This window comes from Brassica rapa, chromosome A06, assembly GCF_000309985.2.
Source record: "Brassica rapa cultivar Chiifu-401-42 chromosome A06, CAAS_Brap_v3.01, whole genome shotgun sequence".
In the NCBI taxonomy this organism is placed as follows: Eukaryota; Viridiplantae; Streptophyta; class Magnoliopsida; order Brassicales; family Brassicaceae; genus Brassica; species Brassica rapa.
The window spans coordinates 4,110,120-4,125,435 of record NC_024800.2 but is presented as its reverse complement, the minus strand read 5'-3'; the positions used below and the strand labels follow the sequence as shown (position 1 = coordinate 4,125,435).

At 35.3% G+C, this 15,316-nt stretch overlaps 3 protein-coding genes across 8 annotated transcripts; 1 reads left to right on the top strand and 2 right to left on the bottom strand.

Annotated features, from left to right (window-relative positions):
* The first annotated feature begins 244 nt into the window (after positions 1-244).
* On the top strand, positions 245-3,897 carry LOC103871835 (4-substituted benzoates-glutamate ligase GH3.12-like). Its single transcript, XM_033273990.1, has 4 exons — positions 245-1,485; positions 1,611-1,712; positions 1,812-2,548; positions 2,668-3,897. Exons 1-4 carry the CDS (start codon positions 1,217-1,219, stop codon positions 3,237-3,239), a joined length of 1,680 nt encoding a protein of 559 aa, XP_033129881.1. The 5' UTR covers positions 245-1,216; the 3' UTR covers positions 3,240-3,897.
* A 2,137-nt stretch (positions 3,898-6,034) lies between these two features.
* Positions 6,035-9,186, bottom strand: LOC103871833 (ubiquitin-like-specific protease 1C). Of its 6 annotated transcripts, none has more exons than XM_009150137.3 (14): positions 8,750-9,186; positions 8,619-8,652; positions 8,466-8,551; positions 8,088-8,383; positions 7,962-8,010; positions 7,792-7,877; positions 7,675-7,704; positions 7,502-7,597; positions 7,316-7,418; positions 7,040-7,137; positions 6,751-6,873; positions 6,542-6,656; positions 6,352-6,459; positions 6,035-6,263 (listed from the first exon to the last, which is right to left on the bottom strand). In XM_009150137.3, the coding sequence occupies exons 1-14, from the start codon at positions 9,095-9,097 to the stop codon at positions 6,162-6,164; spliced, it is 1,674 nt and encodes a 557-aa protein (XP_009148385.1). In that variant the 5' UTR covers positions 9,098-9,186; the 3' UTR covers positions 6,035-6,161. The 6 variants fall into 6 exon arrangements, with proteins under 6 accessions (XP_009148385.1, XP_009148387.1, XP_009148388.1 ...); XM_009150139.3 differs by having other exon boundaries at positions 8,466-8,527; XM_009150140.3 differs by having other exon boundaries at positions 8,466-8,521.
* A 2,888-nt stretch (positions 9,187-12,074) lies between these two features.
* Positions 12,075-14,633, bottom strand: LOC103871832 (U-box domain-containing protein 18). Its single transcript, XM_009150136.3, has one exon. The coding sequence runs from the start codon at positions 14,403-14,405 to the stop codon at positions 12,318-12,320; it is 2,088 nt and encodes a 695-aa protein (XP_009148384.1). The 5' UTR covers positions 14,406-14,633; the 3' UTR covers positions 12,075-12,317.
* Positions 14,634-15,316: the final 683 nt, after the last annotated feature.

Genomic DNA, 15,316 nt, shown 5'->3' with positions numbered 1-15,316 from the left:
GGTCTATTCACAAAGAAATCTCTACCAGCCAAATCAAATCAAATCGTTTTCCATGCTTGACATTTTGAAAACTATATATAAATAAAATCAGATCGTTTTCACACGACATTTTGAAAAAACTTTTGCATCTAAAACTGAATCAGGGATATTGGCAAATATCCAAATCTGGTTATACATTAAACTAGCTTCTTTGAATAGAGATCCACTTTTCATTCAAAAACAAAAAAGAATCGAGATCCACGCATAGCCAAGCCTGGCTTGTATAAACTATATAGTTTCTACATTGAACAAATCATAAATCATTTTTTCACGCTTGTCATTGACAATTTTAAAACCTTTTTGCATCTTTATAAATAATCCCCTGATGTGGGGTTGGTGAATCAGACCTCTAAACAGAACAAAATATGAGTCTAGACTGTGATCTTACCGTTCTGGAAGAGCTAACGTCAAATGCGAGACAAATACAGGACGATGTATTGAACAAGATACTGAAAGCTAACGCAAACACAGAGTACCTCCAAAGGTTTCTCCAGGGGAGCTCCGACAAAGATCTGTTAAAAAAAAAACCGCTTGTGGTTTTACGGTCTTTGGTGTGTGTTTGAGTGTAATATATTTAAATGTTTGATTGGTGTATGATATCTTCTCGTTGTTTTAATAACAGTCTGGTGTGTTATCTTATAAATAAATAAATAAATAAAACCGTCCAGTTCTTAATATATTCCGATAACGGCATGCACTCCTAGTTCTTCTTTCAAGCCTTTGAAGAACAGACTTGCAAGGAAATGATATGTGAAGAAAGGCCTAATTAGAGCATTGGTCAATCTTGGCATGAAACCGAGAGTTTATTCTCACGGAATAGCTCAATGAGTTTTTTCCAGATTTTGATCCTCAAAGCGGGAGCCTTCATTGGGTTTAAACCACTTCTTAAACCCAGTAAAGATAACTAGATAAGACAAAATTTTGTATTAAAAACAAAAGAATATCTTGACACTGAATAAGGGACGTTGGCAGATATCCAAATCTGGTTTATATATTAAACTAGCTTTCTTTGAATCGATCCACTCATAGTCCAGCCTGGCTTGTATAAACTTATATAGTAGTCTTTTACATTAAACAAATCAAAAATCGTTTTCCACGCTTAATAATTTAAAAAACCTTTGCATCTGTATAAAGAACCCCCGAGGTTGGTGAATCAGACCTCCAAACAGAACAAAATATGAGTCTAGGCTGTGATCTCACTCTTCTGGAAGAGCTAACCTCAAATGCGAAGCAAATACAAGAAGATGTATTGAACAAGATACTCAAAGCTAACGCAAACACAGAGTACCTCCAAAGGTTTCTCCAGGGAAGCTCTGATAAAGAGCTGTTCAAGAAGAACGTACCGGTGGTGAGCTATGAAGATGTTAAGCATTATATATATCGTGTCTCAAATGGAGAACCCTCGGATGTTATTTCCGGGGAACCCATCACTGCGTTTCTTCGTAGGTATGCGTACCATCTTATTATTGAATAACAAAAGAGTTTTTTTTTATATATATATTTTACATATGAAATCTATTTGATAATATCTGAAATAGTTATATAAGTGTTGTAATTAATGATTATTTTAGCTCTGGAACTTCAAGTGGGAATCCAAAGATATTTCCTGCAAACAACATCTTCTTTAAGAATGTTCAGATCATCTATACCCTATGCTCGGTCGTTATGTCCAAGTAAATTTCCACATGCATATCCTTCTTTTATATATTTGACGCTTTACATGACGACGAAGATGGATTGATATTTATTTTATTTTTTTATTAATATTAAAGGCATGTCGAAGGCTTTAAGGAAGGAAAGGTGATATGGTTCCAGCCAGCATCCACAACTCCTTGTGGTTTGCCTATTGCTCCTGTGCTAACAAGCTTCACAAAGAGCGAATATTATAGGAGCCTGGCAAAAAAAAGTACAAGCCCCGACCAGATCATAATGTGTCCGGATACCAAACAGAGTATGTACTGTCAACTTCTCTGTGGTCTTGTCCAGAGAGATGACGTAGTAAGTGTGGGTGCTGTGTTCGCTTCTGTCTTGGTTGGAGTTATCCATTTTCTTGAAAATTACTGGAAAGAGTTGGCTAGTAATATAAGATCCGGTCATCTCAGCGAGTGGATCACCGACCTTGGTTGTAGAGACTATGTCTCTATCCTCCTTGGAGACCCAAATCCTGAGCTGGCTGATCTGATCGAAAACGTGTGCGGACAAAAATCTTGGCAAGGTATAGTTTCACGACTTTGGCCCAAAGCCAAATGCATTGATGCTATTATTACAGGAAGTATGGCTCAATACATCCCAGCATTGGAGTTCTACTCTAATAATGAACTTCCTCTAGTTTCCCTAAGGTATGCTTCGTCTGAGGCATATTTTGGGTTGAATTTGGAACCTCTGAGCAAACCACAACATGTCTCCTACACATTTCTACCCAACATGTCGTACTTCGAGTTCATAGATGTCGATGGCGAGATTGTTGATCTTGTGAATGTGAAGTTGGGTCACTACTATGAGCCCTTTGGTCACTAATTTTTCAGGTAGAGTCCCTTTCAATTGTATTTATTATTAACTAAACCGATATTACATTTTTTTAGCTAATGTTGTTACAATATGGTTATGTAACTTATGTTGAATGTTTAGGTTTACACAGATGTAGAGTGGGGGATGTTTTACAGGTCACTGGTTTTTACAATATGGCACCTCAGTTCAGATTTGTACGAAGAAAAAATACGGTTCTAAGCGTCTATGCAGAGCCAACGACTGAAGAAGATCTTTTAAAGGCGTTGGCTCGTGCTACTGTCATTCTTGAATCTTCGGATTTGATGATCACGGGTTTCACATGCTATGCCGATATATCCACTGTACCGGGTCACTACGTTTTTTATATGGAACTCAAAGCAAAAGTCAACAATACTAGCATTGATGATTTAGTACTTGATACCAAGGTATTGGTTGAATGTTGTTGTGTCATGGAAGAATCATTGAATGGTTCTTATAGGAGTTTCAGGAGGAAAAATGGATGGATAGGAGCTCTAGAGATAAGAGTGGTGCAACAAGGAACGTTTGCTTCTCTCATGGACTTTTTTGTCTGCCGAGGTTCTTCTATATCTCAGTACAAGACACCTATGTGCTTAGAATCTGCTGAGGCTTTAAAAGTTCTTGAAGACAAGGTTCTTGCTCGGTTCTTCAGCGACAAATCCCCTCCTATCTGATCACCTACTTGAAGAAGAATAATGAAGGCATGGTTTTACTATGTTTGAGTGTGTTATATTTTTAAATCTATGATTGGATTATTACATTTTCTCGTCTTTTTTAAAGAAAATAATAATTTGGTGTGTCATCATAATAAATAAATAAAACCGTTCATTTCTTAACATATTCTGATTATGGCATGCATTCTTTTCAAGCTTTTGAAGAAAAAACTTTCCAAATGCAATGATCTGTGATGAGAAAGCACTAATTAAAGAGCATTGATCAATGTGAATGTCTTCGCATAAATATCAGGAACTCTGTTCTGTACAGCTTTAATCTATTTGATTACTCTCACCGAATAATAGCTCAACGAGTTTGTTCCATATTTTGATCCTCAAACCGGAGGCTTCATTTGGTTTAAACCAGTTCTTAAGTGTTTAAGAAGAGAGGAGGAATATATTATCTATACTATACTAAAAGGGGGATATAAGCCATGGAGAGGGTGTCCACATAAGATAGAAAAATCAACCAATCAGAGAACCCGAAATTGTCATGTCATCTCATTTTTTTTCGTAAAAAATAAAAAAACAATGCGAAGGTGAGAATCGAACCCGGGTTAGTATGATATATATATAGGACAGTTACCACTAAGCCATTGAAACTTTCTTGGACACATATACAAGAACCACTAAGTATATAATCACAAACTCTTATGTACATTTACAATAATATGAATTCAACTTTCAAGACTCCGATACTTTTTTTGTAAAAAAAAATAAGTAAGTGACTAAGCTAATATATCTTAGAAAGTGTGAGAACGTTGACAAGTATGAAAAAGCATATATTTTTGTTTTCGTGACAAAGTTAAGAATTTTGTAAAAGTAAGTTTAACATATAAATTTTCGTGACAAAGTTTAACATATAAATTTTCGTGACAAATATGAAAAAACATAGATTTTTGTAAAATTTTGACAAAACAACTCATAACATACTTCTCTAATGTCTTAATAAAATATTATTTAAAGGTGCAATAATTAAATATATTAATTCAATAAATTTTGTAATTTATAGACAAAACAATAACACAACAAATTTTGAAACATTTGTTTAACCTATCGATTTTTTTCATGAGAATCCAACTAAACAGATAAAAAAATAATTAGATTTACAATATTTAATTACCATTTTATTCAATTTTGATTAATTTCAAATTATCATAATGTATCTTTTTGAAGTTACAAATATGAAAAAGCATAGATTTTTGTACAATTTGACAAAACAACTCAAAACATATTTTTCTAATGTCTTAATAAAATATTATTTAAGGATGCAATAATTAAATATATTAATTCAATAAATTTTATAATTTATAGACAAAACAATACCAAACAAATTTTGAAACATTTGTTTAACCAATCGATTTTTTTTTCATGAGAATCCAACTAAACAATTAGATTTAATATTTAATTACCATTTTCTTCAATTTTGATTCATTTTAAATTGTAATAATGTATCTTTTTGAAGTTACAAAAAAATAATGTTCTTCTTTATTACACTAGAATTATATATAGATTCTATATACACAAAATAAATATAATATAACAACATAAATTTACTTTCCCCGATTCATATGAAAACTTTTTAAGTTATCCACAAAGCAATTAATTAAATCAATGAAATTGTTAAAATACAGCAAATTAATATATAATTTTATTTTAAATTAAATTATTTAAAAAGTGTATTTTTGTTAAAACAAAATAATAAATAAGTAAAACTGATTTGATGGTAATTTTTATGATATATATATATATATCAATTCTGTGAAAGAAATAGAAGCTTAATATGGAAAAAATCTTAAATACAAAAACCTCTAAAAATAACAAAAAACTAATAAATTAAACTATGATATCACTTAAAAGCTTCTTAGACCATATTAATAAAATATTTAAGCGATAATTAGACAAATTTGATTTTTTTTCCAGCAAAAAGTTTATTATTAATTAGCATCAGTTATTTCAAGATGTTTAAGAAATGGTGGACAAAAAAATAGGATGGACATTAATGATATATGAACTATGAATAGTACTTTGTGAAGCAGACTTAGATAACATATATGCACATACATTTTCAGTCCTTTTTGATGCCTAAATTCAATTTCTTCAGAGTATTATTCCACAAATAGATCGTAATGAGAGATTGTTTTGATATGTAGATTTGTTTTTCAATGTTAAGAAGATTGATAACTGTAAAAATGTCTTATCGTATATGATATGTCTATAACCGAGTCCCCAACATGAGACAAGTTTGTTTAAAAAGTAAATAATTTTATTTTTCTTATTTATATAATAAATATATATTATTTACTGATATAAAAATATAGTTATTCATCTATCACAAATATCAAGTTTTGTTTAAAAAGTAAATATTTTATTTTTCTTATAATATAATAATATATTATTTACTGAAGTTACATCTACACAAATATCTAAAATATGTGAATCAACAACAATAAACAACATAATGATTTCCACAAAAAAATTTAAAAAATATATTTATGTTATGTAGTCATATTTTATATTTTTTAAATAATATAATATAAATTATACATTATTTTTTAGAATTGAGAAATACATATAATATCTTGTTAAAAAATCTAGTTATATATAATAAAAGAGAGAGAGAGACGCACCATCCCCAAAAACGAACTAGATCACCTACTTAAACGAATAATGAAGCAATAAAGTTACTTGTGAGAGTGGGTTGCGTGTTGATTATAAATTGCTTTTGGTTTATTCTTATTTATTTTTATTGTGGGTGATTCAGTTAAGATTGATGCACTCTTCTTATTTTTTTACAACTGTGTGATGAAAGCCATACTTGAGAAATCACTGATAAATGAGAATGTTTTGGCATAAATCAGGGACTCTGTTCTATGTACAGCTTTAAACTGTTTGATTACTCTCAAGGAATAGCTCAATGAGTTTGTTCCAGATTCTGATCCTCAAAGCGGAGGCTTCTTTGGGTTCAAACCACTTCTTGTGAATCTGGAGTTGGAAAACAAGACACCAACTAGTGTTACCAACAGTGTTTATAAGAGAGGAAGAATAGAGATAATAGAAAAAAGAAACGCACCATTCCCAGATCCTGCAGTTTCAACCTCTTAGGAGCATCTTCGATGAACCGTTGTATAAACAAGAGCACAAACAGACCACAGTCGAAATCATTCTTTTGCTGCGGAACCTGTTGAATGAAAAGTGAAATGCCATATTACTACAATTTGTCTTCTAAGAAATACTCCATATAATTAGTAACTTAGACTAGCCTTCACTTCAGCTTCGTTGATCCTATCTGGAAGGTCTCTCCATATCTTTTCTGAGATTGGTAAATCCGGTAGAGAAGCATCTTGATTCAGGTAACTCCATTCCTCAATCAGAAACCTAAATCAAAACCACAAATGTGAGATAAAAGAATCTTAGTGAAGATAGTCTTAACACTGAGAAACTGTATGCAATGATTTCTCTAGTCTCTCACCTTTTGACGTTATTAAAAATTGATCTTGTTGGATGAAGTCCCAACGAATCCAAGTGGAGTATAGTCAAACCCGATTCGTCCTCCTTGTCTGGGATGCAAATGATCACCAAGCTCCAGTGGAGACTGGAACATGTAAGAGAACAAATTATTACGCAATCAAAGAACACACTGAGATAAGCCATAACTCTGATCTAAAATAGCACTTTATGCATAATAAATTATCGATTATCATGCCTTAAAGATGCAATCATGGAAGTATCAATAGACAACAGTTCAGGAAAATACTTACTCCTCATGAATTGGTATAAATATATATGATTTACGGAATAGATCAAAACCTTTCCACCACCGTCTCAACCTCACAAAAGATGCTTCCTTGTCGTTACCCTACTTACATTGAAAAGACAAAACAAAGAGACCGCATGAGTAGCCAGAAAAGAAATATATCACAAGATTCAAAGAAGTAGTATCATCAGATTCTCCTTGTCACAGTTGAACATAAAATATTTAGACTCAACCATCTATTCTGGTCAAACAATGAAACTTGAGGACAACAGAAACCCACCTTGTATGAAACAGCTTCTGTGAGCTTCTTGTAAAAAAATGTGTTAAAGAAATGGCAATCAGCAGCTGTCTGATTCGCTGAGAAAACCTGGTGCTGCAAGAACCTAGGCAAAACACAAGGTAGAATAATCACATAAAAGCAATAACAGATAAGTTATATATGTCAAGTCTGTCACTCAAAAGTCACCTGATGTAGAAATTTATAACTGGAGATGTAAGACATTCTCGAGGTGAAAGGCATTTAAGATCATCAAGAGACACTTGAACAAGGTCTGGGTCATCCCTTGATAGTGACCAAAAAAATAACAATGTCAGTAAGTAAACCTACACCAACTACTACATGAAAGCTTTTACACTAACCTTAATGGGTAGCAAATATCTCCCGGTAACCTGCAGATTTTCACTAAAACTAAGTTACTTCCAATTAAGAATCACAGTCACTTGATGAAAGGCAAAACAGAAACAACTCTTTTTTACCCTTCAGGAAGTTCAAGTGCTTCCTCTACTACCACTGGAGACTCAGGTTCCTCTTCATCCAAATTAATTACTTTATCATCTGATTTCTATAGCAAAAAAAAAAGTTAAATAAGTTGCTAAGCTCAGTTTACATTAATAATGTAGAAAATGTATGGAATAAGATGAGTTACCTTCCTGCAGCTTGACCTCTGTGATAGAGATGCTTTACAGCTCAACTCCCTATGAGAGAAAAAAGTAAATATACATCAACACACTAAACTCTCTATGAAGCAGCGGCATAGAGAAAAGATAGGAACCTAGGAGTATCATAGCCAACAACGTCTTCGTCTTCATCATCATCATCAACGAGCAAATAAGGGGAAGTCTCCTTTGTCTTTCTTTTTCTACTTACAGAAGCTTCATCGTGTTCTCGCTTCCCTTTTGGATCCTTAAATCCAGAATAAAAGTTTGTTTCACCGATCCGAGACTTTCCTAGTCTCGGCAACGACCGCCACCCATTGCTTTGCTTTGTTGCCGTCTCTCCACCAGCCTTTCCTTTCCAGCTTTCGCGTCCCAAATCTTCACTAAACAGTTTCAGTGGTCGAGCCTCCACCTGTTAAACAAAAGGATTATCAAGCCGAGAAGCAGCAACTTGAAAAACAACAAGAGGGAATGAAAAAAAAAAAGCATCATACTTTGAGATTAACACTAAAATGAGAAACGAATGTTGACCGAGACGCCTCTTTCGATCCTGTAGCTGTATTCGCTTTCTTACACACATCTTTAAGAACTTTAAACTTTAAGCACTCTTCAACAAACATTAGCATGGACAAAAAAAAATAAAATACCTGAGCTTTTTAGGATCTGACATTCGTCCGTATCCTAACAAAACCAGTGAAAGTGACAAACTTTAGACATAAAAGACAGAACACAAACACGGACATTCAAAAAGGTTTCTTTTTTTTTTTTGAACACAAACCAAAGGACGAACCGACTTGGCGCGGCGGAGCAACCGTCGCTGCTTCTCGTACTCGAGCCTTCCGATTCTGGAACGGATTCTCTCGCCCTTGTCCGGTAACTTGTCGGCGAAAGAAGCGAGAAGCGACCTCTGACGCTTAAGATAATCGTCGAGCTCGCTCTCCTTGAGGGATTTCACGCAGACGGCGGAATCGTCGCCGGAGAAAGTAGGCTCGTGCGGCGGCGGGGTTTTGTCGACGATCTCCAAGTCGGGGACTCCCTCGTCGACCAAAACATTGTCCCAATCTATGTTGAAGCTCTTCGTCGGCGTCTCGACACGATCTAACTCGATTACTTTTTGCCTCTTCATCTCTTCATCTAGTTAAGAAAAAAAAAAACCCTTGTTTTCGGTCGGAATCTACCGGGTTACGTTTTAGAGATCACTCTATATAGTTGGATAGTTCGATTCTTTTTTTTTTTTTTTTTTCACTCAAATTTTATTAATGGGTCATGGTCCAACTGGACCAAGCCCAACACAAACAGACAAAGGCCCAAACAACGGGCAAACAGAAAACACGGGCCTAAAGCCCAAGATGGATCCCGTTGAGGAAGACGCTTGCTCATCCCACCACGTGTAACGACGCCCGGCGTCTTGAGACACGCGTCAAGGAGAGGACTAGCCACCTTCCACCGGCGATAGAGGAGGAGACTCGACGGAAACTCCGCCGTCGACAGAGCTAAGCCGATGAAGAACCGCACACGAAGGAGCAATCTTCACGGCGATCAAGTCACACACCGGATCTAAGTTTCCAAGAAAATCAAATCGCCTACAATCGATCCCACCACCATCGATCTTCCTGCTTGAGAATCAGACATCTTTAATGATAAGAAGAAGCTCGAAGATGAAGCGGCTCGCGAGGAGAAGAGGAAGAGAGAACCGAGGCTAAGGAAAGAGAGGCGATTGAACCGATAAGAACTCGAAACGTCGATCAACGAAACCGGGAGAACCCCGGTGAGAAGCCGCCGTCGCCATCGAGAAGAGCACGACGCGGAGCCAAAAGCCGGATAGCTCCGTCATGAAGACCGCGAGCCACCAGAGTCAGAGCCGGCTATACTCGTCAGAAAGACCGACGTATACCGGAGTCAGAGTCGCCGACAGGAACCGGCGATAGAAACAGAGCATCATCTCGATCTCTTCTTCGTGAAGGATACGAGAGAGAGAACGAAGAAGAGAGAGAAGCTCTGTTCTTTTGTTTGATAGTTCGATTCTCAAACGTTCCGTGTGCTAAAGAAAATATTGAGAAAAACAGAAACAAAAAGTATGGGCTTTTTAACTCAACACACAAAGAAACAATTGGCGCAAAAAAAAAGCCCAAATGTACTACTATATATTAAATGAAAAACAACTTAATTAACTTTTATTTATGTGTATGTGTCAATCATAGAAAAAGTTTTTTAAAAATTATTATAATTTGATTGGTTGAATAATATTTAATTTTAATTTTTTTTATTAAATCTAAAATAAAAGATAAGTCTAAAACTAGTTAATATCACTCACCAAATAGTCTAAATGATATTACAAATAAACATTTATGGTAATTAATTGTCAAAATTATAGAAAGTGTAATAATGTTTGATTAATTCTTTTTATAGTAATATACTACATAAAATTATTAGTAGAACATAATTTATAAAAATCGATATAATGATTTCATATTATTATATAAAACATTATAAGAATTATAATAATTATTAATGTTTTATCATGTACATATATATCTTATAATTCATTTATAAAAAATTATAAAATTATTTATCATGGCTTACAAAATTAATTTATCTTAATTTTAAATGATTTATCTGAGTTTATAAAATATTATAAAAGATAAAATTCTCCTGTTAAACGAAAAGTCACTTAAGTGATTTTAGCGTAGATGGAGATCATTCGTGAAGTCTTAAGAAATTATTAAGATTTGCTTGGTCGATAAATTTAATTTTATTTATTTTAGTTTACATTTAAAATAAAAAATAAATTTAGAACCAAGTAATATCACTTGTCAAATAATCTACAATATTTTATAAATAATGATTTATGGAACTAATTGTTGAAATTATATAAAAAATACTAACGTTTGACCAATTATTTTTTATATTTATAAATTAAATAATATAATGGACAAAACTTTTATAATTTATAATTATTTTAATTAGATCTAAAATAAAAAATAAGTCTAAAGGTACTCATTGTCATTTGCCAAATAACCTAAATGACAAATAATAATTAATGGTAATAATTTATAATTAATTATTATTTATTTATTTATTTTGAATGAATGTAAAATTTTATTCAATCAAAACTTTGTACATCTAGTGTTTCTGTTTTGTTTTGTAGGAGATTAACTATACTCTAGGTTCTATGGAAACATGTTGTTTCTTCATGATGGCGTCTTTCTGGTTTCAAACCAAGTGATCAAACTCTCTTCAAGATACTTGTGTCCCAGTCCCTTTACCGAGAGTAACTTGAGTCTGATTGTTTTATCTACAAACTTGGTGATGACACTTGCAGTTTGCGGCTGCTCTTCATGTCTACGGGTGCTTTGCTCTTTCCATAGCACATGAACCCTAGCTCAAAATATATTCGTATCTACAAAAATTATTAATCTAGTATAATGTATGTATATATTTTATAAATAATTAAGCTTTGAAAATTGGACAGATTTGAGAACTTTGATTTTTTTTAAAAAATTTACATTTAAATCAAATAATATAGTGAATAAGGTAATGTTATGATTAAAAAGAATTCTAAGATGAATTTTTGGTTTATTGATTGTATTTTTGTATTACAATTTAAAGAGAAAAATAAATATCTGGTAAAAAATATGTAAAAAATTAGGAAAACATTAGCAAAATATAATAAAAAGAACGAAATGATAATTAGAAAAATAAGAAGAGGCAGAAAAATATGCATAATATGTGTTGGTGAAGTTAATGTGATAATTACATATATAATTACACAAACATTTGTTATTACTAAATATTCTTTAGTTATTTTTACATCAAATTTACAGAAGTTTTATGACTGATTTTCAAACTATTTGAAATTAAAAAATCATATTTTTAATGTTTTTAATTATTATTCAAAATTTATGAGATTGTATCCACAATATATATTTTCATATAATATTTATATCCGTGAATTCACAAACAAGCACCTAATTATATCTTTAATATCCTCTACAATCTTTTTATTTGATTTCAGTTTTAATATGTTAATTGATAAATTTAAATTGAATAAATTTGGTGATAATTCGAGCAATTCTCCTCCAATTTGTTTCACTTCAGTGAAATAGTTGTTGTTTGAAAATTCGTTTTATTTCCAGTAAAATATAATAATTACATTATGGACACGGCTTCTCCTTCAAAAAACCAGAAGCTCATGCTCTTTGGATTTTTTAAACACACCTGAGCTTATATATACTTAACCCCTTTATGAAAGAAAGAATAAATAATTTCAACCCCCTTAATCTAAGTAATTGATTATTTCTTTTGGTAAAAAACCCTTTCAAATACTCAAGGGCTATATACCAAAATCACCATGCGTGGATGAACCGTCCTCTTTGAAAACTCGGTTCAACTGAACCGGTTTTCCTCTCCTGGTACTCATGAATCATTCTGATAAGCGCACTAGCCTTTTTGCTTCCCCCATATTCGCCGTTACTTATCACCGTGTAAAGCGACCCCATCACCACCGAGTCCTTCACAAGAACCCCAACGACGTCGTTCCCCGCGTTAAGACACAGGTTCAGAACCAAACCAACACAGTGCTGTTTCACCGCCGGCGAAGCTTCAGAAGAAGACAAAATCTTCACCGCGAGTTTCAACCCGCCGCGACGGATCACACCAATCGTCCCGTCGGGATACTCCGCCAACTTCGCCAGCGTCGCTAAACAATCCGCCGTGAGCTCACCTCCCGTTTCCTCGTCTCTCAGCAGATCGAGAAGAGCCGGAACAGCTCCGGCGGCGAGGACGCGCCAGTGGTTTTCGGGTTGCATCAGCAAACCCATAACCGCGAGCAACGCGTTGCGTTTCGCCGAGTCGCCGAACTCGTCCCCTGTAACGATCCTCATCAGTCCAGGAATCGCGTCTGCGTTTTCACCGATGAGTAAGCTGTAGTCTTCGACGGAAGAGAGATAAAACAGAGCAGAAGCAGCGTATAGCCTCGTCTCTGTTTTATCTCCTTCGTTGAGAATCTCCACGATGAGCCCCAACCCTTCTCCTGCGATCTCACCTTTCCCGGCGGCGTGTTTAGAGAGATTCAATAGCGCAGCCATTGCGTTTTCTTGAATCCTCGAGTCTTCTGAAGCCAGAAGGTTTATAAGCGGACTCACGCAGCCAGCTTCGACCAGACAAGATCTATTAAAACTACCTGTCTTGGTCAGAACGCGAATCTCTCTTAGAGCTCTGTAAACCGTCTCTTCATCCCCGTTTGTTATCAGCTCTGAAGTGAGAAACCTCGCGATGAGTCTTCCTGCTCCTTTCGCGGCTAAACTATCTGGCGCCACGTCACCGTGACTTTTTCTTTTTCGACTATTGATCGCCAAAACGACGCCGTTTGCTCTGCAGTGCTTTTGGATCACGTGGCTCACGGAAACGTTGTTAACCAACTCGGTACTGGTCAGGATCTTTCCGGTTTTGGGGCACGTGATGTTCCCGGATCCGAACCATTTCGTGATGGAGCTCCGATCGTACGTGTGCCCTGTTTCTATGACCACAGGATCCGTCATGATCTCTAGAGAAATCGGGCAGAGAAGATCCTCAACTTTTATTCCTCGAAACAAATCTTCATGAACACGCAACTCGCTTTCATCACGATGAAGATGATGATCTCTCTTGTTCAGTATCACGCATCTGCAATAGCATATGAACCCCATTAAGCTGCTGAGAAGCTCGACTCTAGCGTTGTTACTATTATTATTCTTCTTCTTATTCTCTAACCGCTCCGCTTCTATCTCTTCTCCGAGAAAGTTTACTTCTTTAACGCAATCTCCCCATGTTCGAATCCCTACGTGATCCAAGATCCGGTTTATTTCATCCGGATCAGGGCTGACTCTATTCTCGAACAGAGCAAGTACTTGATTAACGGAATCTATAACCTTTTTATCGTCCGAGTCGGGTCGGACTACGTGTTTACGGGCTTGTTGCACCACTAGGTCGATCAACTCGTTGACTTCGCTCGGTAAGTCAACGAACGAGACAGGAAACGAGCTGAGGCTAGTGGAAATGGATAGAGTCAGGACCTGGAGATGATCCGAGACTTGATCTGAGCTCATCAACATACATACTCTAGCTCCGTCTCTCGTGCAGTCTTCTAGAAGGAACTTGAGTTTCTGGAAGATGACGTGGATTTCCGAGAGGCTCGAGACGCCGGGAAAGTAGCGTCTTGGAGACCCGACTCGGATCCGGATCTCTTCCAAGACGATAGCTAGGTTTTGGATCTGCCTGATGGTTTTTTGGAAGCTTCGTTTGTTGGTGGAGAAGTGTTTCTGCTTGAACGTGAGGATGTCGCCGGCGAGTTGGATCAGCGAGTCGAGTAGCGTGGTTACGGAGATTGATTTGCATGGTTGCACAGCTGGGAATGTCAGGATCCGGCGACTAAACCCGGTTTTAGAGTGGATCATATCTCTTATATGACTTGTGATTCAAATTTTGTGTTTCTGGATGTTTGTGTTTGTTTCGACTTTAAGATCGAGAAAGTAGGCGAAAATATATAATCAGTTGGCAAGTGTGTCAACTATTTAGACGCGTGGCTATTCATTATTGGGTGTTTATCTTGGAAACCCTGACCACTGACAATGTGCCACGTGAGATCCATCGTAAACGAGGAACAGGTTGCTTCGTAGATCGGTTTATATGGACTGAGAGGTCGACACGTGGTCGTGGAGTGTATGAGGATCCACGTGATCATGAAGTTACGTGCATGGAGGCTGCCGACAATTGGTACGACCCATGTGTAAGGGTAAGGAGGAGTTGGGATATTTCCTCGTTCAATTTTTCATAACCTATTTTATATAATTCGGTATTAAAGATTAATTAATCTTATGTTTACGGTAACCGATGCCATCTTATCTGATAACTCGTATGGAATTGATATGAAAATTATAACGTTACATTAATACAGTATTTATATATAAGTTTTCTGCTCCATCTCCATTGACCATTGTTTACTCTTTTCTCAAGGTAAATGTGCAAGTTAGATGTATGTTTTCTACCCTTCTTTGAATTGTAGAAGACGTTATTGTTCGTAGTCCTCTACGCAAAGATTATCATTACTCATTAGTTTTGGCATTACCCGTTACAAATTCGAATGATTGCCTATATGTGGGAAGTTTCGTCGACTTCATTTTCTAATTTAATGATTGATGGTGATAGTATTTAGTTTTGGAATCTTATTACCTGAGAGTGAAGATGCTTTAAATATGGATATGTTCAGGTAGTCTTCAATTTATCAGTCATGGGTTGTCAATTGTGAGTTGTTATTATACTTGGGAACAATGGCCGGTTGCATTCTGGACCCATTTTTTAAAAAAAG